General features: G+C 35.1%; 1 protein-coding gene across 3 annotated transcripts in view; it reads left to right on the plus strand.

Moving 5' to 3' along the window:
• The window catches only part of AP3B1 (adaptor related protein complex 3 subunit beta 1), a 152,557-nt gene that overhangs the window by 32,267 nt on the left and 97,895 nt on the right, over positions 1-22,395 (plus strand). For all 3 annotated transcript variants that reach the window (XM_021531843.3, XM_021531842.3, XM_021531844.3), the window contains exon 7: positions 6,331-6,510. In XM_021531843.3, the coding sequence (XP_021387518.2) occupies positions 6,331-6,510 (180 nt within the window). The remainder of the gene's footprint in view (positions 1-6,330; positions 6,511-22,395) is intronic.

A 22,395-nucleotide genomic window follows, 5' to 3' on the forward strand; every position in this document is an offset into this window, starting at 1 on the left:
ACGTGCATAGTGCACAAGTGTTTTGTTAGCAGGTAACTCCAATCTGAATAAGCTTATTCTTTGCCCCTAATTGGAAAACAGCAATTTGCTCACAGTGGGCAAATCAAGAGTGCCATTTGTAGCTAGATTAATCCTTTAAAGTTGGAGGAGACACAGCTGCTTATATGTGGTGGTCCTTAAGTATAGATGTGTACATATGTGTACATAAAGGCTGGCAACTTTATAGGTTTAATAAGACTGCATCCTGGGGAAATTTGTGTTTATTTGATTCATCTTTTTGAATTTTTTGAGGGAAGCTTCACTTCATACATTTAGCATAAAAGAGAAAGCTCCTTCAACATACATAAAAAAGACAAACACTTTAGAAAGTATTTTGCTGTCTTGCTGAAGAAAATTAGGTCCATTTGCTGCCATAAGAATTGTTCAAACTGTAAAACAACAGCTTTTGGTCATAGACTTATGAAGTGCCTGTATTTGATTAGTGAAATATCTCAGCTTTTTGCAGCTCCTGTTATCTGTTTGACAGTCAAGGTGTCTGAAATCTGTAGGGTGATAATGTGGAACTAGAACCACAAATGTTTGACACTGAGCTTTGGATTCCTTCTACTTAAATGCAGAGCTGTTCCCTTACATTAATATTAGTTGTCATCTCCTGGTAGCTCTAATCTAATCTCAGCAAATCAGTTTGTTCATGAAATAGATTTTTTTTATCAGAGAGGGAGAGTCCTAGTGACTTACTTGAATATCAGTGGTTTTCCACTTTTTTTCACTTGATGAAAATGTCAAGTTACTTCTGACACTTCTGTGTACTTAAGGGCTGATTATTCTCAGACAAGCCATAATATGTTGTATGTTAACCACTGGATCTGAGATAATCCACTATTGATTGATTATTGGTTATTTTGATTATAATTTTTAAAAATAGTTTTTAATTAATTAGATTTTTAAAATCCATGTTTGAAGGGAGAATGTAATTAATAACATTAACTATGTATGTAACATATACATATAATATTATTTGCATTATATTTGATACTGCACTTTAATGAGAAGTGAACTTTACTCAAAATCTGTTTATTTTCTATAGCTATTTGACCTAAAGCAGGATTTTTGAAATTTACTGGTGTAATCTCTATGTTAGAATAGCTAAGAAGTATAGATGCTTCTAAATTTCTGTAAACCAGGAAGTTTTTTTCAGAGAGGACATTCTGTTTTATGTTATTAATGCAGTTTTTGTTGCACAGAAAAGACACAATGTATTTCAATTAGCCGGAATAATTTTACTTTTGAAATAGCAAGAGGGAGGGGAATGATCTAGAGGGGAATTTTACGGTAGTAAAATTAAGTCCCTTTTTAGACCATGTAGGATGTGTTTATTTTTTTAGATCTCAATCAGTAGTAAATTTTAATATAAGCTGAGGTAAGCAAAACTTAAAATGAGATGAGATGTAACCTTAACCCAGCACTTCATTAAAATTTCTGGTGAGATAAATGAAAAATCATTCTACTCCTAGAGTGTCTTAACACAAAGATTCAATTAAAACGCAAGCTCTTGGTTAATCTAAAATGCAAAATCATCAAGTTCATTGTTAACATACCCTCAAAGGCAGCTGACTATGAATTAGAGTATCAACAAATCTGTGATTTTTTGCAAGTGTATTTAAATTTTAAACAGATGTTTGCAATTATTTTTATTATTGAGGCTTATAAACTCCTAGTTATGTTTTTACCCTTGCTTTACAAGTACCTAACATTTTGATAAGTAGGTAGAAGAGCATGAATACCTCCTCCTTTTTTTACCTAGTAATTCTAGGTAGTTGGGCAGCTGATGCAATTTTATGTAGAAGGGAAGATAAGAGCATGCTTGTATTCTATGCTAAAATAATTTTCTCTGAAAGTAATATGGCTAGTCATGTGTGAAAATATAACTGGGTGTTTTAGAGCAAACTAGTTCCCTTTTCTTTTTAGTTGATTCTGTATTACTTCACTCTAGTCTCTTGTTTCTGTTCAGTGATAACCTAGCTTTGATGCATAGTGTTTAAGGCAAGATTTGTTGCAAAAGTTCATTTAGGAAAAAAAGATACTGTGAAGGACTAGTTAGCAACCTGTGTGTTTTACAATGCTGTGTAAACAACAATGGAAATCAAGTTCATTAATGATATCTGAGTTATAACAGGTAAAAGAAAAATAAAATCCATGTTGGCATTGAAAAGGAATTATGCCTGTTATCGAAACCTGTAAAGTAAAAAGAACTTGTGACTTGCATTCTACAGTCTAAATTAAAATATCCCAAGTATATTAAAAACTTCTTCAATAAAGGAACTGCAGGATGTAGTTGGGATGTAGTTGTATGGATGATGGGTATATTAAAAATGCCCAAATTTATTGCTGATTTACATCTGTAGCTTTGATCAGATTTTATTTTTTTTGGGTACATACCTCTGTTATAATTAATTTATTATTTTGTTCTGGTACTGTAATTTTCTATTAATAATAATGTGTAACTTTGTATTAAATCCACTTTGGCGGTGAAAAGATCTTATGCAAGTATGTGAGCATAGAGAATTCTTCTGCAGACTGCATGGCTACCAGGTGAAGTGCAGATTTTTTCTCAGTGACATTCCTTTGATTAAAAAATCATCCTAGGATTTGGTGATGGCTTTGTGATGAAGATCTTGCTCTTTACACTAAAGCAATGTATTTGGCCATAATGGGGAAAGAAAGCTGGGTACTCCTCAACAGTAGTCTTCAGCTGATAATGTAATATTTTAGTTTAGAACCCAGATGTGTGGGTAAGACCATGTTTTCCTAACTTACTGATTTTATGATGGTAAGTGCTTCAATTTTGTGGAAAAAATTACTGAGTTTGTGCAGATGTTTTGTTGTGATGGATCTATTATCCAGCTATTAGAAGATAAATGACTGATCTTTTCCACTTTCCTTGCCTCCAGAAAATTGAAATAAGAAGGGGAATATCATTTGGGTTGTATGATTAGGGCAGGTGGGCTGGCCATTAATTTAAGAGAGAAGAATCGTGGCAGCATGGGCCAACTTGCACTGTATTATCAATCAAACCTCGATGCACTTCTTGTGATGACCCAGCACTCTCAGGTTTTCACAGCGTTAATTAGAATTCATGACAAAATAGATGCAAGGAAACATTTTGTACCCTTCATAATTTTATAGAAAATTTATTGTTATTAGAGGAACCATTTGCTTAGTGTGATTTTTTTCATTACCAGCTTGTCAACTAGCATAGATAATCTGGAGAAAATATGAACTCCATAGATTGGATGTCACTTTTGTTGATGGTTCCTATAGTTTACCTTGGAGCACAGCTAATGGCTGAAGTTCATAGCAACGGCAGAGAAAAATGTGGCACCTAGTGGAAGACAAATGAACCATGTTTATTGCTTTAATATAAAAAATACATAAATGGAAAGCAGCATTTGAATTTGATGAGCTCATTGCTAGTTTTGTTGGAGTGATTTATATTTTCTCCTTATACAAAAAGCTACTATTGACACAGTGAGATGGAAATTAACTGACTGTTTTTTAGAAACTGATATTTTTTGGTTTTATATTCTGATTGAATCATTTTGTTTTAATTTTAAATACTTTTATGGAATGTTGAGCATTTAATAAACAAAGATTATTAGCTGTTCTGCTGATGTTTAGATATATAGTAGGATCATACTATAGGGGAAACAGTGTAGACTAGAAAATAATCTCTTGTTAAGAAAGCCTTAGGAAATTTTCTCAGAGAAATATACTTGTTACTAGTGCATTTTCAGTCTGTCACATTCTTACTTTTTTTTTCCCACTTTCAAATGAAAAGCCAAATTTTAGAAAATACAGTAATGGGGAGAGAGGCATGATCTTAATAATGTCATGATGAATGGCAATTCCTATATTAACTTGTAAATCGGGCGACTTGCCACAGGAATGAAATGCTTGTTTATCCAGTGCACCTCTTGCATTTCATAGCACAGGTTAAATTTTTTTACTAAAGTCTTTTAAGTGCTCACAAGTGAGAGCATGGTCATTGTAAACTTGAGTAGGAGATAAATGTAATTTGAAATAAGGAATTATTTAGAATTCCTGTATTCTGCTTTGACTCTTTCTTTGTATTAAGTTGTGTTTTATTCATAATAACTGAGCTTTTAAAAAGCCATCAGTGTTTATAGGATATATTCTCAGTTTTAAATTATCTCAGGTAATTTTATATGTATTTTTTGTCAGCTTTCAAGTTAAATCACATCCAAATGAAAGAGAAATACAACAAAATGTGTGTACTGAACTCCTAGTAGTAAAAGACAAGGGTTCTCTCTGTAGAATTACTGTTGGAAATCTCTGTTGACCTTCACCTATGAACCTTAAACTGTATTTTTAACCATTAGACTGACTATTCTGATGGTCATAAACTGATGTGTGTCAATCTCTCTTGTCTCTGATATGAAACAGTAACCTGCAAGTAGTCTCTCTGTGTGGTCTTAAAAGTGTTATCTCTTTCTTCTAAAACTTCAAGACTGTCATATTGTCCTCTGCAAGATGACCTTAACCATAGTTCAGAGCTCTGCATTCTGATAAAAAGACTTTGCACTTTTCCAGTGGGAAAGCTTCTCAGCTTCTGTGGCCTAAATGAATACCTGCTCAGGACAGGTCTGGGATTAACCACTACCTTCAGCTGAGCTTTGAACACCCACCTTGGCATTGACTCTCCACAGTTTTAAATTACAGATAGGTTACTGATGCAGCACATTATTAAGAAGAAAGTTTAGTACAACAACAGATAAAAAAGAGCTGTTTTTTTTAATGATACAGCAAATTATTTTAGATGTAAAGTGTATTTAGTTCTATCAAATAATCAGATTTTGTTCCCTGGAATGAGTTGCATTCTTGTTGGGACCAGCAGGTACTAGTATGTGGATGAGGCTGGAGACAATAAATGCAACTTCACGTTTATTCTTATTGGTAATTCATAAAATCCCCACAGAGCCTGAGACTTGTTTAGCATAATATCAAGACTATCTTCTGAGCTGTTTTCTTTCAATTGTAGTGTTGAGCGCATACTAATAAACCACATGTCAACCAAATACAGGGAGAAAAATATAACATATGAATTCATTGTATTTAATATTTCTCAAAAAGTACCATTTCAATAAACTGCACTTCTATTTAATTGCTTACTTTAAGTCATTGGGGAAATTATAGAGGTTGAAATGCAGATCCCTAGTGCTTGGATAGAATATGACATTAATTTGCTGCCAGAAGGCTATACTGCATGCATGCTAACTGCATACATATCAGCTGCTTCATATAAAGTATCATCATTTTAGTTATTTGACTTAACATGTACTCTGACACAAAACAGACCTTAATTAAAGCAATTAGAAGAGAAAGAACACTAATCCTAGGCATACATTTATATGTTCTTATAAGACGTGGTCAGCTTTTGATCTTTTCTTGTGGTTAAAGTAACCTGCTCACAGAATTTTAACTGGAACTCCAATATATATTTCATCCCATTATTTTTAGAGAAAATACCCAGGCAGAAGTTTTCAATAATCCTTGAGGTGTTAGAATGTTGATAATCTGTTTAATTTTTTCATAAAAGTAAAGCTGTTTTGTAGTCATAGCATGATGATCTTTATGCATGAATAAAGAGATATTTCTTATGACGGCAAAAAATTGCATGAGAACATAGAAGGATATAAATGATGCATTCCTACAATTATGTAACTGAAATGCTACAACAACATGCAGAAATTGTTTGGGTGGGAGAGGGGGGAGGAGTATGTTCACAAAACTCTAAATATAAAAATTTCTGTGACAGTTAATTTGGCCATATTGAGAGAGAAGTTTGAATTCCAGTAATGCCCAGGGAACTTGGCCCAGTTCTTCTTTACTTTGACCAGGCCAGTGTTGATAGAATCCCAAAAGATCTTGCTGAGAATATGTTTTACTTCTTGTTGTTCCCTGTTACTTCTGAGTTAATTGCAAGTTCTCTGTTAATTTATTTGGAAGCTAAATCTGTAAGAAAAAAAAAATTATGCTTACATTGCACTGTGTCTTCAAGGCTGAGAGCTAAGATTTATGTGTGCAATAGAAACAGCAAGTGTTTTCTCTGTTCTAATAGCCTTACCCCAATTCTATTTTAAATAAGATACCATTTCTGTGGGTTTACTTTTTGTTATTGTTGTTGTTTTGTTTGTTTTTGCTGAATAGAAATAATTTTAAATTGCTGAGAATTGCTAGTATTAATTCTGATTATCACTTGTCTGACAGTATACCTAATAATGACCTTTTGGATTCTATTTTGTTTTCTAGCTGGTAGCTGGGAGTGTGGTGATGGCATTTGAGGAAGTGTGTCCAGATAGAATAGATCTGATTCACAAGAACTACCGAAAGCTCTGTAATTTGCTGGTTGATGTGGAAGAGTGGGGTCAAGTTGTTATAATCCACATGCTAACTCGATATGCGCGAACTCAGTTTTTAAGTCCATGGAAGGTAAGTTCGCAACTTCTTAAATTACTGCTGTGAGCCTGCTGTCTAAATTATTTCCATTGTTGGATTTACTTAGTCTTTTAAGATGCATTTCTATGGAGACTTCAGTAAAAATAGAGATTAAATACATAAGTCAGCTCTCTAAGATTTCACTAATACAAGGCATCTGCCTTTCTTCAGAGCCTGAGAATTCTCCTTTCATGTTATAACCTTTTCTTATTTACCTATGGCATATCCCATGGGTAGCAGAGATACTCCTTTTTCTGTGGTTCTTTGAGCCATGTTGCTTTTTGCTTTAGACAATTTTACGTGAGTCAAAATCAGAAATGTCTGCCATTCTGTCCTGAAACTGGGTAGATTCTACTTATATTGCAGATACTAGGTACCACAGCATAACAAACATTACACTACTTGTTTAGGTTTTGTTACTGTGCTGAGGCACTGTGTGAAGACTTGAACTTGAATATGTATTTAAAATGTGAAATGTAAAAAATGAGGTGGTTATTTTCATTTATATTATGTAAATATGAGTATACTTTAAAAGATTTAAAAAAGAGGTTGATCAAGACACAAATTCTTTCAATTCTTACAGTAAAGAGGGCACAGCTTAAGAAATTTATGCTGTTAACATTGTTTCAATACAGATCTAACCCTGAATAACAATTAAAATTAAAAGATTACTTCTGGAAAGAACTGTTTAAAATTGCTGTACAAGTCTGGTTGTTTGTGTTTATTTAAGGCTTGGGGATGTTACTAGTGTTAAGTTTTACCATTTAATTTGAAACCCATTCATGTTTAAAAATGTATATTTTAGTGCAGATTATTGTCACTTGTAAGTAGTACATTAACAATTTCTTAAAGATTCCTTATTTCATCATTAGAATAGGGAATGACACCACCTATCACTCTACCACTGAGTTCTTTTTAGCTGTCTTTTAATATAATATCCTTTGCCTGGGAAAAAATAGAAATGCAGTGCTATTCTGTGTTAATATATGTATAATTTATTGTATGAAAATAATTATAAGGAGATATATTTGGACAAACAGTTCAGTCTGATTTAGTTTACGATTGTATTAACTTCTTCTTAAAAAAACAGGGATTATAACGAATATAGCAAAAATGTCTGAAGTAGAACAATATTTCTGGGCTACTAGTTAGATGCTGAAACATCCTTTTTCCTTTTCTATGGAAAGTAAATTATTTATAAGAACACATCTTCCCATAACATTGCTTAAAATAAGGAAAGTATTTTTAGGTAGTGAGGCATTTAAGTTATATGCTTTCCTAATGTCCTTGAGGCAGTGTTTATTACATGTTGATTCTTGGAAGAAGGCAACTTGCATTCTTCTCTCTGACATTTAGAGAGAATCAAAATTGATAATCTGCTTTACCTAAAGCTACAGTCCCACAATATGTTTCAGCCAGTTTTAGTCTGTAATTGGACAAAAGGAAAGTTGAAGAGGAGGTTGACCTCCTGTCTTGGATTGAGAGTTTGGAGTTCTTGATGGGATTTAGTTTCTTTAAGACTGTAATTCTTTTGTCACTGAAACTGGATGGATGACAGTTGCTGCTGTGGCTTCTGCTCTAAGAATGTAAAAGGTTTGTGTGGCAATACTGCCTGTGCCAACCTTAAATTAGTCATCAGTAGTATAGTATTAATAACACTTTGTTTTCACTTTCAAGATCTTCAGTATAAAATTTAGTTTGTCTACCTACTCAGCAATTTAATTAGCAGATTTTTTTTGTGGTGCTAGTTGATATGCATGCCTTTGTCAATACATTCTTAAATGAACTCATCATACAACAGGCCATCTTGTGCAGTAGAAGAGATTTTTAATTTAGTTTATTTGCATCATTATGGATCAGTATTTAGGCTGTTTATATGTAAATGTATGATTTGAGGAACAATTAAGTGTTGACAAAGTAGATTGCAGTCATATCAATTGCAGTGCATTTTCCATAATTTTTCTAACTGACATCTTTGATGATAAATAGTGGATGCCAAGTCAAAGCCGATTATACAGTGCACTAGGAATTCATGGCGCTGTCAGGGAGAAGACCGATTGACTTTAAATTTACATATTAATGAGAAGATTTGTTAAGAGGGTGCTTGACTATAGAAAATAACAGCATATTTATAGGGCACGACACTTTATAAATAAAGCTGATGCAGGAAAATGGAAATTAAACCTATCAGATTAATAAATTCAAGGCTGCTAAAATGCATATTTGCATTTTTATTCAGTAAAATTTTCCCTTAGTTTTTGAGGAGCATATGTTGCTTTTGTTTAAGTTAAGCTAGTTCCTAGCAAGTAATGGTGTAATGTTTGGAACTGATTTCTTGAGCATTTAGAAATCTTTAAAAAAATTTTGAATACTTTACAGTTATGGAGAAAGATTTTTTTTTTTTTTTTTTTTAAGCAATATGCTTAACATTGTTGGAATTACCCATTAACCAAGAATACTTAGCTTTTTATTCTTATTTCTAGCTTCTTTGAGGAGTATACTTTTTAATAATAATAGTGAATAAAGTAAGGAAAAATGTCCTTGGTTTATTCTATTTGTCTTTAAATACTTGGGCGTGCTTTTTGGGTAGTTATATGCAAATAACACTTTCATAATTACCTTTTTTTCTATATGAACTGTATGTATTCTGCTTTAATGTGTGTTAGCTGAAATGAGACAAGACACTCATATTCTGGAGTAAAAATACCTGCTTGGGACTTAAACCAGCTAAGAACAACTCCAGGTTTTCTGGGAAATAAAATACTTGATAACAGATTAAGCTGAAATGCATCACAGTTTTAATGTTTTGTCCTCTCCTTGTTGCAGAAGTTGTTGGGACTGCCAAGCTGTTTGTAAATACCTCCTGAAACGTAACAGCTTGCAGCCTAATTAATACATAAAGATGGGTAAACTAATGTTGGTAGTTTTCATGAATACATTGAGTTGCAATGTAGCAATTCAGGAAGAGGTTTTTAAGCTGTTCAGCCATCCCTGTTTCTGCAAGGAGATGAGGATCGCAGGAGGTAGGAACTACTTCAGCTGACCTGGTACGCAGAGTTACCACCAAACTTGTGTGACATTGGGGAGGGCAACTTCTGAAAACAGATGACTTGGTCAGAAGTTTCGACAGTCTTTGAATAGAGCAAGATGGAGCTAGGAGCTGCAGTCTTGAGAAACAACTGTGCCTCTCAGGGCCATTCAGCTTCATTTCAGACAATTGAAGATTACATAAATAAACTCTTGGTCTTCAGTAAGGATTGGAAAAGAATGGTGAATTCAGATTGATCATGGGCTTCAATCATGACATTCCTGATACTTAGGGGAAGCATGTCTCATGCTTACATTTTAGAATTATTTATTAAAGTATTGCACAGTTTAAAGTGCTAAGAATTTGGCATAATTGTTGGGCTGGGAGGGATGGAAGAAGAAATTAAGCATGAAGAAAACAATCTGAAGGAATAAAGACTTTTATGAGAAAAACATGAAGTATTTGAATGTTTATGTATCTAAAAGCATGAATCATGAAAAGTAGCCCAGCTCTCAATAATTACAGGAAGAAATAGATTGCAAATATTTCTTTTGCTTGATTGTTCTAACAAAATACTGAGGTTCCTTCTGACCTCAGCTGTTCTGTGATCTCTTTGTCTTTTGTTAAATGCTTTTTGTTTCTTATTCTTGCAGTACTTTCTCAGTATCTTTCAGTTATGAATTCTTAGTGTATGCCATAAAGGTCATGATTTTGTGTGATGGAATTCAGTATCTAATGGCTGCTTCAGACAGCTGAGCAGTATCTAAAACTGCTTTAAATGTTTTATTTTTTGTTGTTCTCTGTGTTGGGGTGTGCACTGAGGAAACTAATTCTGAATGATAAAACTTCAAGCACAGCACACAGAAAGTAGTGTCCATCTTTACTTTTGTAGAATTCGTTAACAGTAATGAGCATCCTGAAACAGTTCTGCTGGTTTACTGCAGAGTTTAATAAAACTTCTGAATTCTTTGCCTAGAAGCTGAGAACAGAAGAGAGGGGTGTATTCAGGGTAATAGCCTCCAGTTCACTAGGTTACGTAGATAAAGCAGTAAAAATGAAACACGTTATAATATTTTAAAAGTATTTTATATGTATATCATAATTTAATAATTAATCAGCCTGAATATACCTTTTCCTTCTTTTGTTTTCCAACTCAGTAGAGGATCTACTAGTTTTATTATGCTCTTCTGCAGTAAGAGGGCATAGATGCCTATTTAAGAAATACTCAAAATGACACTCAATATTTAAGGATAAAATTAATCATGGTATGGCATGTATTACTTATTTAGCATATCATCTCAGTGGAGTTTCTTTGTAGATATACAAGGTGATATTCTTGCTGGTTTTTAATTTTTTCCCCCCTGCCTTAAAAGATTAGTGAGACCAGAGCATTCTGTTGACCCTAAACTGGCTCCTAAGAGCAAAAACTTAAATTAGGAAAACTAGTTTACAGTGAAGTTGTCTTATGCTGCTTATTTCTTCCTTTTGTAGTATATCTATCAAAATCTTCAGTGTGAATTGGGGCAGTCTGGATTCAGTTACTTTTCCCTTTTTATCAGAGCTCAGTACTCTCTGACCGTGTTCTTTTAGATTTGCATGAGGTGGGGTTAATGTTTAATATAAGATTCACTTATTTGAAGATATTTAGTGAAGTGTTTGGGGCATAAAATGGACTAGCTAGCTATTTTACTGTCACATCAGTTTTATTTTTTTCCTTTTGTGTGTCCTGCTTAGTACAATCAGAATAACTGAGTGCATAGATTCATAACAAAAAAAACTACCTCAAGCTGATTGTGGAAAGTTTGGATAAAAAAAAAAATCTTCCAGCAGAAGAAAAACTGACAAGAGGGTTAAATTTTGGACACATTAATTTTCTGATTTGTTTTGCTTTGTGGCTGCTCAGCACTTACTGTTGATATAATAGAAGTACAATTGCAGATAAAAATAGCATTTGTCTTTGCAGTTGAATGTATTGCTGTGGTTTCTGTTAGTCCCATGACAGAGTTGCAGGAACAGCAGCAGTGAGTAGAATCTCTCTAGGCATGTTCTCTAGGATATGTATCAACTCCAACTAAGAAAGAAGCCCTTTGTTTTGCTACAAATTTGACTAGCAAAGTTTCCATGTTTCCATGCAGTACTGTAGTCTCATCTTCTTGACTCAGAGTTTCTTTTTATTATCTATATATATATAGGATAAGAGGTATTCTAGCCATCTGTTGCAGATAATTTGTTGAAATTGTTTTTATCTCTGTCTAAATAATTTTCTCTGACTTAGGAAGACAAAAATTAATTGGAAGTAAACAAATATTTTTTATAGAAATCTAAGTATCAACTGTGTAACTGCTTATCATTTTGAATTTAAATATTAGATGTGGCAGATCCCCATCATCTCGTAAGCCACTAGAGTTTCTAGCTTTAATTTTGGCCCATTGAAGGCTACTTGTCATAGAAAATTGTGTAAACTGTATGAAATTAATGATTTGTTATATTACTTTGAGGCCTTCTTGAATGCCAGAATACTAATGAATTTTGTTCTGGGCATCTGTCTACAGAATATTACCTCTCTGTCCAGTAACTGTTGTGGCCTTTTCATAATTGTACCAGGTTTTTTCCTCTGTAGTTGGAAGAATTTTTAAATAAACTTGTTTAGCTACTTTGTGAAAATAAGCCTTTTTCTGCAGTGTGAGGAACACGTGTGTGAGGTCAGACCTTTGCTCTGAGAAAGCTTTAGGCTCCTGAGTCTGAGCCTGTACACTTCTTTTGTTTGTATTATCAGGTAGAATTCTTGACTGATTGTGGTGGCTCACTAAAGGACCATGGGCTATAGTAAATGTGGAAAAAATTCAAATTATTTGGATCATTCTTCTCTTTGGTAGTGTATGCACAAATTTGCTGCACTTTATGGTGAGCCATAAATAATGCCAGTACCATGTACCAAGAAGAGTGGGGGTAACTGTGGCTTGAATTATGACATATCCTTTTATCAATAGAATAGATACACCACCAGTTGTTAGCGTGAGAATAACACTCACGTAAATCAGCAGATGTTTTAAGATGCTTTCAGCTTCTTTGCTTACTGAGGCACTACAGGGGAGGAGAAAAAAATTCCGTAATGCAGGATTTAATGGCTATTGATGATGTTTAGATGAGTATATCAGACTCTCTGGTAAGGGCAGCGAACTGCTACCTTTCAGACTGCCAGTCTATATGCAAGTACAGTTTATTCTTCAACATCATTCTTCATTCTTTATCATTCTTCAACAATTTAGGATAATTTTGTGTTTTAAAAATTTGAGTCTCTTAATTAACATATTGAGCTATGGCTGTAGTCCAGATATCATTTAAATATTGAATAAACATTTTAGTAGCTGTAAACAATCCTAAAGCTACATGAAAATGAAAATGGAAATAAATGTATGAGTATGTTGCCATGTATGGAAAGTGTTCTCACTGAATTTACCATTTAAAATCATGTAATTTTTTTTTTTTTTTTTTTTTTGAGAGAAAAGGAGGTTGAGTTGCTTTAGTATACATGGTTTGATGTAAGTGGAGTGTGTACTCGGAATGGTGGAAGAGGAGCACAGTGGTGGCTAACAGCTGGCCTGGAGTCCTCACAGTCATAGATAACCCTAATTAGAACTTGGCAAGTCTTGGCCATTAGGGGTGTGGACAGCTAGTGGCCAGTTAGCCAGGTGGCAAACAAATTCAGCCAGTCAGGACCAGCTATGTGGGCTTTTGAGGACTGTAGAAAGGGAACTGCACTTAGTAAAATTTGCTGTTGCCACATGAACCTCGAGTGTCGTGTGTCCATGTTGACTGTGACAGAGCACTGGTAGCAACTGCAGTTCTGTACAGGAACTGCACCATGAGTGATGTGCAGTTCTGAAGACCTGGGATCATCCCTGCCCCTGCATACCCTATCTGTAAATCATGAGAAGTGGTGACTGCTAATTCTAGAGCATGTAGTACCCTTCTCTTGGTTGCAGTCCTAAACTAACTAACAATTAACTGGTTTTCTTCATGGTTCACTTACTTTGCAACCCTGTTGAAGAATATTTTTGCTTGGCAGTTGGTTCACATTTGCTTGCTGTCTTGATGTCTTATACTGCCTCTTCAGATACTTAAATTGATATTAAATTTTAACCTGAAAAATAGGTCAAGCATTTTATCAAACATCAGAATACAAATTCCGCTTTAATTTTTGGATTTGAGAATAGAAAGAGGTAAAATTTTAGCTAGAAGCAAATGGTATCTTTTTTCTTCCTTCAATTTTCTTCTTAATTTTATTTTGCAGTATTTAATTTATCCCTTCCTGTTGTTTCCTGTACTTTCTTCCTCTTACGCTTGAAATTTTTTTTCTTTTATTTTCTTTGCATCAGTAGTCTTTGCATTGTCATCGTGCCTTTTCCCCATACTATTGAAAAGAAGGGTTTTTTCTTGGTAAGACTAAGCTATTTTATGTTTCACTCACTTCTGTTTTGAGGAGTATGAAATTGAAAGAGGAGTTTTGAATAAATGAAAGTGATCTAAAAATCATAATGGATTGTTTTGATTCTATCTGCAAGTGTCACAAGACTTTATTACTAACAGTGATTGTACATTTGAGGTTGCTGAAGAAAGATGTTCATTACTGCAGCATATTTAAGTCTTAGCCCCTATTTTTAGACACCAGTCCTAGATTTAATTGCTGCTTCTTAGAGAAATAAGAATGAACACTTCTTCAGTTTTCACATTAGTTTGCTATGAAATTACTTTGCAGAGATGTTACTGTAGACCCCTACTTCCACACATGAAGGTGGGGTCTACAGTACCATGTGTGATTCTCTTGTCTAAGAGGTATACTATAAAAGTGTCATAAATATGGGTTTTCTTAAGGATGTTTTACATTGTTTGGTTTTTTTTTATTTTTAATTAAGCTTTTCTTTCATTATCTTTTCAAGTTTATATTTAGAAGTTATGTTATTGGCTAAGTGAGGTTGTAAAAGCCTCTGCAAGGCTGAGTTGAAAGTTTTGAAGAGTTTTTCAAGTAATAAATGTGTTTACATACTCATATTTTGTAAAATTATGGGGCTTTTTTTAGAATGAAATAAGCATATTCATGTGAACTGGGATTATAGAGGCTATTGCATAGATGATAATATTATTAGTAAACCACAAATAAAACTTGATTTATGTATTGTTGATCATGTAACTTTTATACATTCTGAAGGAAGCTAAGAATGAGATAAATAAAAATACCTTAATGTTAAATTTCACCTGCCTTAGTCAGATTCTCAAGCCTGAGTAGGTGTCTTAATTCCTTTGTATAGCTTAAGTGTTAAAGATCACCGTTTTTAAAAATTTGAAGCTTTTTATAGAGAAAGCTTTTTTGAATTGCAAATAAAATCTTATCAAACTAGTAGAATTTTATTGTATATTCCTTAACTGAAATGAAATTGATATTTTCTTAAGAAATATAAAAATGTAAATATAAACATAAAATTGTAATTATAAATATAAAAATTGCTGACTATGAAACATGGATCTCCAGAGGTTAATATCACAATATAAGCTGCCTTGAAATACAAGTCCTTTTACTAAAAAATGCCTTGAAGTTTCCCTGAGAATTTCCATTAATACTTCAATTTTTATTAACTGAAAGCATGTTTATCTTTTTTAAATCCACAAATGTATGGAATCCAGAGAAGTGTGCAAATCTCTTACCAAAACCTCAAAATTAAAGTTTCCATTGTAATTTACTAGAATTATATTGTATCTTCTATGTAATTATGTTAATATATTACATTTTCAGTACAATTCCATTCATTTGAATAGAGTTCAAATGAATGGTGATCTGAAAAGTAGTCCTTGAAAGAGGGTACTATTTGAGTTGAAGTCTGTTTCAGTGGCTTCAGATCTGCATAATTCTGCAAGTCCAACTGAACTCGTAGGTTTTCCTTCTGACCTCTTAATCCAAATGCTAATGAATAGACTGGTGTTATAATTGAAATAAAAATCATAATATATAAGGAAATCAGAATAACTGTGATCTTCCAATCTATATTGAATCTTCATCCCAGTGTTGTTCACTTAAATGAAAATATGTATGTACTTGTGGACTTGCATAGGAGCAACAGGTCTAATCTTTGGGAGAGTGACAGAATGCAATGTTACATAATGTGATAATTTTGTATTGATATTTTATATATATGTGAGATAAGCCATGTGTTGTTATTTATATTGTGCATTACTTAATCATTGCATTCTGGAGGTCCTGTGGCTGCCTGTTTGTTCAGGAAATCTTCTTACAAATTCTTCCTTGATAAAAGAAATGTCATATCCCAGACCACTACTTCATTAACTGAATATTTTTATGTTCTGTGAAGTAGAAGGGATAAATTAAGTTTCTAAAATTCTTACTCACTTTGAAGTAACTTTGTTGCTGAAAGCTGTAAAGGCATTGTGTCCAAGACCACACAGAACATATTGTTCTGGTCTAGTGAAAGCAAAGACACCAGCTTTCTGTCCATTCAGAAATGGGTACGGTTTGTAAAAATTTCTGTAAAATGCATCCTGGTTCTGTGACCCAGTGTGTTTCTTATTTGTCTTGTAAAATCCTCAGCCTGTTCCTTTCCAATGGTTCTTAACACATGTGCCTCAGAAGTTTGTTAGGTGTTAAAAATTGTTTTCTTTCAATGTAACACAAAAATGTTTCAGTAACTATTTTTAAACAGGAAAATATTTTGAGTGTTTATAGTTTTTCCCTATGGAAGGGTAAGTACATGAAAATTTTAACCTTTGGACAGACTAGGATTTGATAATTCTGTAATCTAGCTGTGTGTCCAGTGTTGTTCAAAATGCTACAAGATGCCCTTCCTAGTCTTCTTCAGTTTTCATGTATTTCCTGTAGGCTCCATAACTTCAGAGTCTGCCAAATCCATGCAGATTTTTTTCACGTTTAAGGGAGAATAAAATGGCACTAGAGGCTTACACTTAGGCATTTGAAATACTTCCCTACTTCTACAGTGACCTCAGAGTCATTACTAGGTTTTATCAGTCCATTCAAGTAGCACAAGTTGTTATCACATGACTGATTATAAATTGCAGCTTACCTTAGAATGAGTCAGTATACTTATGCTGGCTGTTTAGTACTTGAGAGGAAATTATTACTTACGGGGTGGAAGATCTGGTCCCTTTATTCTTTATCTCTTCAACTCCCTTTGGCTTAATAAGGCAAACTTGTTAAACTTTGCTTGTGCCCTCTAAAGCCTCTCTCCAGCCAGGCTACACATTATGTTGGTTACACTTTACTGTCTCGAGTGTTTTTTTCATGTGAGTTTGTGTCTTTTTTTAAGACCACTAACAATTCTTGTCAAGCTTTATCTCTATGACAAGCCTGAATCATATTCAAGGATTTGTTGTAGAGAAGATGAATTCTCCTACTAGCATGTGTCAGTTAACAGGTGTGATTGGTTGAGGTCTGCTCTTTCGTCAGAAACTTCTCACAGCTAATCTACTGAGTAACAACAGGTCTGTTCTGGTCTTCTGATAATCATCAATAAAGCATGTGGAAGGATTTAGGTAGGCATGTTATATACAGCATCAAAATTTCAGGTCTATCTTATGTAATGCATTAATACTTTAAGTAGTAAACCATTCATAGATTATCCACCCTTTTCCCTTTTTAAATAAACTATTCTTCATACAGCAGGTGAATACTGATCTTGGTGGGCTAAAGCAGTTTTTGGTATTGCCTTCAGGTTCACCAAATAGTGATTAATTCCAAAATTCTTCCTACTTTCAAAATCTAGCTTATCCAAAACTTGCTTGAGAACAGTTCTTGCAAATATTAGGAAGGTCTCTGGAAGATAGTGATAGTCATAGTATGCCAAAGATTTTGATACAGGCATCAAAAGAAAGCTGTGAGTATATTGCCATATGAAACTGATGAAACTGAAATTTGTAACTTCAAATAATTTGTACCTAACCAAGGAACACAATTATTTGAATCATTTTTTTTCAATACAAGATGGAGTTAAGGCTGGCAAACTGGGAAAGCACTGTGTATTCATGCTTTGGATATCACTGAAACTTTATTTTAACTCAGTATGTGGGTGTGTGAAGCTCTGTTTGGAGGTGATTGTAGTATTCACATAATGTGTTTACAAATACAGTATTTTACCCTAAATGGAAGTCACATTCTCAACTTTTATGCCATATTAAATGTAACATCTAGAAAAATTTCAGTTAAATGTTAGCTTATTTACTTAAATAAATAAATTATTTATTTTAAATATTTTTAATAAATTATTTATTTTTATTTTTCCATTAGCCTTTAAATAAATTCTTCATTTAAGCTGTTAACACTTAACAACACTTAACAACATGAAGATGTCCCTGAATTGTATATCTGGAATAATGTAAAAAATAATTATGCTTGTTCTTCCACACTAAAATACTCACTTCTCTGCTGTGAATAAATCGTAGTAGATGGGGAAGGCACAGAGTCTATTTGCAAATTGTAGTCTGGAATACCATGGTTTCAGTTTTTAATCATTTTATTCTCCCAGGATTCTGAACTTTTTAGTCATTTTGCAATTTAGAAAAGCTGTTAACTGCACAATTAAATCATGTGCTACTACAAATTGCTAAGTGTATTTAATGTGGTTTAACTAACAACTGCCACTTTTCTGTTCTGTTTACCACCTAGTGCTTTTGCCAGTAGTTCTAGTGATCCTATGACCACAGGGTCAGATCATTTTACTACTCCTGGTGAAAATAAAGCATCCTTTCAAAAAAGCATACAAAACACACTTCTGTTGGACTGATTAGTCTTAAATCAGCTGTGAAACTGCATCTAAAGGGATTGAAATGACAACAGAAAGCTTTGGAACATTTGAATCTAGTCACAGAATACTCATGCTATCTTTCCATTGTCAAAAAGGATCAGAGGATTTATTTTATTTCTGATAAAGTTGCTAATATGTACTGGTTATCATCAGTTCATGTCTGTGAAAGTAAAATTTGAGTGTTGCCCATATCTAGCATTTCTTCAGGGATGTGTGTAGAAGTATATTCCACAGTCTAGTGTAGTTCACTATAGACAGTGGAATTTAGAGAATAAGTGCATAGGAAATCATCTGTCAGATGTTGATTCAATAGTTAATTAATTAATTAAAGAGTTAAACTAATAAGTAAAACAAAAAGACTTTCGTCTCCCAGAGTAAGAGTCTTACTTTCAGTCCTCTGCTGGCAGGAAAAATTTTGATGTTAATAGTGTTTATATTTCCATTATACCCTATTCATGCCTTCTTTTTCTGATTGAAGTTCAAGATGTAGGCCTAGTATCAATGTAATGCTACTCTGATTGCTTTTCTTCTCCAGAACACGATAGCAGTATTGTTGAGCACGGAGGTGCTTTCTAAGATCTCTGCACAAGGCTTTCCCCTTTTGTTAGAACAAAGAGGCTTTGCTTGTGCTTGCCCCCTTGAGGCTGGTTCTGTGCCACTTCAGAAGAGAATTACTGCTTGTCCCAGTCTCTTTCCTTAGTACAGGCTTCAGTACTTGTACTTGTAGGTTTATCTGAGCAACAGTTCAGCTAGATATCTTAAGATGAAGTTTTGGCTTGGTGGTCTGAATTTTTGGTGGCAATTTAATGTGTCGGAGTTCAGTTTCAGATTTTCTGCCTAGGCTTGAAATGAGTGAAGAGAATCCTAGAATTATGTTCTATCTAGAAATAAGCCAGGCAGTGATAGCAGAAATTACAAGAATAACCTAGTGCATGCCAAAACAGACTTGCTTACTCAGGTAAATGCAGACTTCTGAGCTAGTTGGAAGAGGAAGATGAAAGAAATGTTGAAAAGGCAAATGAAATATTCTGTGGGCAGGTGAGAGATGCCTCACAGTCAATAGTCTTCATTCTCAATTTACCAGATGCCTGCTGAAAATACAGTACAGTGGAGAGGAGCCAGTCCAGGAGGTTCCTGGATGATAATGCCCTGACACAGCTGGTCAGGAGTCAATAAGATAGTGCACCCTACTGGAACTGCTGTCTTTCGAGCAGAGGAGGACTGGTGGGTGATGGGATGTGATTGTTGGAGACTCTCTGGGCCACTGTGATGACAAAATGGCAGAGCTTTCCATTATCAGAGAAGTAAGAATGTGCTCCAGCAAAACTGCAGGGGGAAAAAGTATTAAGGATGAGGAAAAGACTGAGATGCCTTTTCTGAAGTGAAGAGGACAGTAATTGTAAAACCAATTGTTCTCAAGGTACCCAGCCTCTGATCTGTAAGACAGAGAGAAGGAGGAAAATGAAGCCCCCATGATCCAATGGGAAAGTAGTGTGCTACACCACTTACACATGCACAAGTCTGTGGGGCACATAGAATCCACTCATGGGTACTGAAGAAGCCAGAGCCTGAGCCGCATTCCATCATTTAGCAACAGTCCTGCTTAACCTTGAAGATCCCGGTTCATTGGAGATTGGCAAATATGACACCCGTCTACACAGAGGGTTCAAGGGAGGATATGGGGAACTGTCAGGTTTGTCAGCTTGACCTCAGTGGTGAGCAAGGATATGGATGGAGCAGGTCGTCCTGAATGCTGTTACATGGCATATGTGGGGCAACCTGAGGATCAGGCCTAGCCAGCATGTTTATAAAAGGCAGGTCCTGCTTGGCAAGTTTAAGCTCCTAGTATAATAGGGTAGCCCACTGATGAGGGAAGGCCTTTGAAGGTTGTCAAACTGGACTGTAGTAAAGCCTTTGAAAATGTTTTCCACTGCATTATCCTGGAGAAATTGGCAGCCTGTGGCTTGGATGCAGGTATGCTTTGCTGGAGGGACAGGCCCAGAGGGGAGTGGTGGTGTATGGAGTTACATCCAGCTGGTGGCTGGTCACCTGTGCTATTCCGTAGGGCTTGCTACTGAGGCCAGTCCTGTTTAATGCCCTCACTGGTGACCTGTGACCCTCAGGCAGTGTGCAGGTGACACCAAGCTGGGTGGGAGAGCTGATCTGCTGGAGGGCAGGAAGGCTCTGCAGAGGGATCTGGGCAGGCTGGATCATGGCCTGAGGCCAATGGTGTGAGGTACAACAAGGCCAGTGCTGGTCCTGCCCTTGGGTCACAGCAACCCCAGGCAGCTCCACAGGCTGGGGCAGAGGGGCTGGAAAGGCCCTGGGGGTGCTGGTGACAGTGGCTGGACATGAGCCAGCAGTGCCCAAGTGGCCAAGAAGGCCAATGGCATCCTGGCCTGGATCAGCAATGGTGTGGCCAGCAGGACCAGGGCAGGGGTTGTCCCCCTGCACTGGGCACTGGTGAGGCCACACCTGGAATCCTGCTTCCAGCTCTGGGCCCCTCATGATAGAAATAAAATACATTGAAGTCCTGTAGCAATTCCAGAGAAGGGCAATGGAGCTGGCAAAGCATCTGGAGCGCAACTCCTGTGAGGAGTGGCTGGGAGAAAAGGAGGCAATAACCTGAAAGGAAGTTGTAGCTGGGTCAGGGTCAAGCAACATGACAAGAGGATATGGCCTCAAGCACCAGGGGAGATTTAGATTGGATATTAGGAAGAATTTTTTCAGTGAAGGTTTTCAAGCACTGGAATGGGCTGCCTGGGGAAAGGGTAGAGTCAGCAACCCTAGAGATATTTAAATAACTTGTAGACATGGCACTTCATGACATAGTTTAGTGTGAACTTAGCAGTGCTTGGTTAACCATTGGACTATATGAGCTGAAAGGTCTTTTCCAAACTAAATAATACTGTGATTTCTGAACTTATACTTTTATCTTTTTGTCATTGAATATAGTCAGTACGTCAGCTTGAGGCTTTAAGGGTTTTTTTGTGATTTGAGTGTTTTCACATTGTTTGGTAACTGTTCTCCATGTGTGGAATGATTGATAGAATTTGAAATAACAATTCTTGTACACTAAGGAGCTGCAGGTTTTTAACCTAGTCTTCTGACTCTTTTGCATAATATTTTGCTTTTCTATCCATCACAATGTGCAAATCATGCAATATTACATGTCTACTTTGTGTTATGGCTACAGATTCTAAATAATTAGGAGTTCATCAACTTGATTTTGATGAATTTCAGTTTGTTAAAATAATTTCCCTGTCATCGTTGTATTGTCATCATCCTTTGTCTGGAATATAATTATTTCCTAAACAGATCTCAGCAGATCTGAGAAAAGAGTTACATTCTAAAATTACAATAAAATATGTGATTATGAGAAGATCATCTTAATACTTTTGCTGTTGGGGTATGAAGAAGGACCTTAATCAGATTTAAAATAAAAGTGTTTTCATAAGAGGCATATGCTGCTTTTTATTGGAATTCTGCTGCTTCAAGTATGTTCCAAACAAACAATTCTTTAAAAAAAAAGTCAGAAATGTGAGAGCTCAAGCTGTTTCTTTGTAACAGTTATTAATGACTTAAATACTGTTTCAAACTCAATATTCCTGTTGAATTCAATAGTACTGATCTGCATGCCTGTTAGCAGTCAAGGCAAGGATATTGAAGACTGAATCAATGAAGATTGAATTATCCTCCTCCTGTTAGAGGAAGCTTCTTCAGTGCAGGTTGTGATGCACTGGGATCGGGAAATTTCCTTTAACATTGCCTGTCCTGTTGGCAAGGGAAGAATTCAGTTAGCACTGGACTTGATATGGCATCCTGGGTTTTTAGTTTAGAATGTGACTGCCATAAAGAATTGTGGGAAGAAAAGTAAGGACATTAAAGTACTTCAGTTGCTATTGCATAAAATATCTATGAGTTTGCTAGGCATCCTGTAAAGCACTGAGAGCAAAATTGGCATCAATTAATGAAACTTCCCTTCATATTTCTTCTTTTTAAAACAAATTCAATGTCTGTCCA

The sequence above is a fragment of the Lonchura striata genome, chromosome Z (genome assembly GCF_046129695.1).
Source record: "Lonchura striata isolate bLonStr1 chromosome Z, bLonStr1.mat, whole genome shotgun sequence".
Lineage (NCBI taxonomy): Eukaryota > Metazoa > Chordata > Aves > Passeriformes > Estrildidae > Lonchura > Lonchura striata.